Source organism: Trichinella spiralis (genome assembly GCF_000181795.1).
Source record: "Trichinella spiralis strain ISS 195 chromosome Unknown Scfld3890, whole genome shotgun sequence".
In the NCBI taxonomy this organism is placed as follows: domain Eukaryota; kingdom Metazoa; phylum Nematoda; class Enoplea; order Trichinellida; family Trichinellidae; genus Trichinella; species Trichinella spiralis.
In genome coordinates this window covers 1-1195 of record NW_003530829.1, presented here as the reverse complement: position 1 = coordinate 1195, position 1195 = coordinate 1, and the positions used below count along the sequence as shown (strand labels likewise).

Below are 1195 nucleotides of genomic sequence, written 5' to 3'. Positions count from 1 at the left end.
TTCAGTTATTTCAAATTTGATCTGCACGTAATTGAGGACTAGTTTCATTTTAATGTGATTCGATTTGATATGATACCGATCTGATCCTTTACTTATGGTACAGGAAACCGACTCCCATTCAACCGCCAAGATATTCCAATTGGTGTTCAAAATCGTGATGTTATTGGTGTTGGCGAAAACAGGTAGCGGCAAGACTGCTGCATTTTTGATACCGTTGCTTGTATGGCTGATGTCACTGCCAAAAATTGAAAGGTACACTGATGATGATGGTGGTGGTTTTGAAATTTTTTGTTCTTTCTATTATTATTATTAAAAGTGTTTTGTTATGATCAAAAGGGAAGAAGATGTAGATCAAGGACCGTATGCAGTGATTATGGCGCCGACTAGAGAATTGGCACAGCAGATCGAAGAGGAGGCGAATAAGTTTGGCGGTCCACTTGGAGTGAGAACTGTTTCTGTGATCGGCGGATTGTCACGAGAAGAGCAAGGTTTCAAACTTCGAATGGGTTGTGAGGTGAAGAGGAAAATTTGCTTATATATATATATATATATATATGTATCGATTTGATTTTGATTTTAATTTTTAGATTGTCATAGCTACACCCGGACGTCTTGTGGATGTTCTAGAGAATCGTTATTTAGTATTGAATCAGTGTACGTACGTTATATTGGACGAAGCGGACAAGATGTTGGATATGGGTTTTGAACCTTACGTTCAGAATATTTTATCTTACATGCCTGTAACAAATTTGAAACCTGATACCGAAGAAGCAGAGGATGAAAAAGCACTGTTGAACAATTTTTATTCGAAGAAAAAATTTAGACAGGTTAATAATAGTAGAGGAGATTTTTTCATTTATTATTTATTTATCAATTGTTATTTTGTATTGCCGGTGGATATGGATAATTTTAAATTATTTTCGGGAAAAATGCTGCAATTTGAAACAGAAGATAGTGAAACATTTTTATTGAAAAAAAGAATTTGTGTTATTACTTTATTGATAATGTTTGTTTTAACAGTTTATTAATAATAATGTTTTCTTATTCTAGACAGTGATGTTCACGGGCTACGATGTCATCGGCCGTGGAACGATTGGTCCAGAAATTATTTGCGTCGTCCGGCCGTAGTGTACATTGGTGCTATTGGCAGCCTACCGAAAGGGTCGAACAGATAGTCTATATGGGTTTTCGGAAA

At 35.7% G+C, this 1195-nt stretch overlaps 1 protein-coding gene across 1 annotated transcript; it reads left to right on the top strand.

The window, feature by feature from the left end:
* Positions 1-94: 94 nt before the first annotated feature.
* Positions 95-1128, top strand: Tsp_14560 (Pre-mRNA-splicing ATP-dependent RNA helicase PRP28). The gene is made up of 4 exons (XM_003367666.1): positions 95-275; positions 351-514; positions 588-827; positions 1051-1128. Exons 1-4 carry the CDS (start codon positions 95-97, stop codon positions 1126-1128), a joined length of 663 nt encoding a protein of 220 aa, XP_003367714.1.
* The last annotated feature ends 67 nt before the right edge of the window (positions 1129-1195 follow it).

What these genes read in the sequence shown, in the direction of transcription:
- Tsp_14560 (XM_003367666.1), top strand. Translation starts at nt 95, where the DNA reads ATGGTACAGGAAACCGACTCCCATTCAACCGCCAAGATATTCCAATTG. An exon ending in CACTGATGATGATGGTGGTG is followed by an intron (nt 276 to 350) that starts GTTTTGAAATTT and finishes AAGAAGATGTAG; the next exon opens with ATCAAGGACCGTATGCAGTG. An exon ending in CGAAGAAAAAATTTAGACAG is followed by an intron (nt 828 to 1,050) that starts GTTAATAATAGT and finishes TTCTTATTCTAG; the next exon opens with ACAGTGATGTTCACGGGCTA.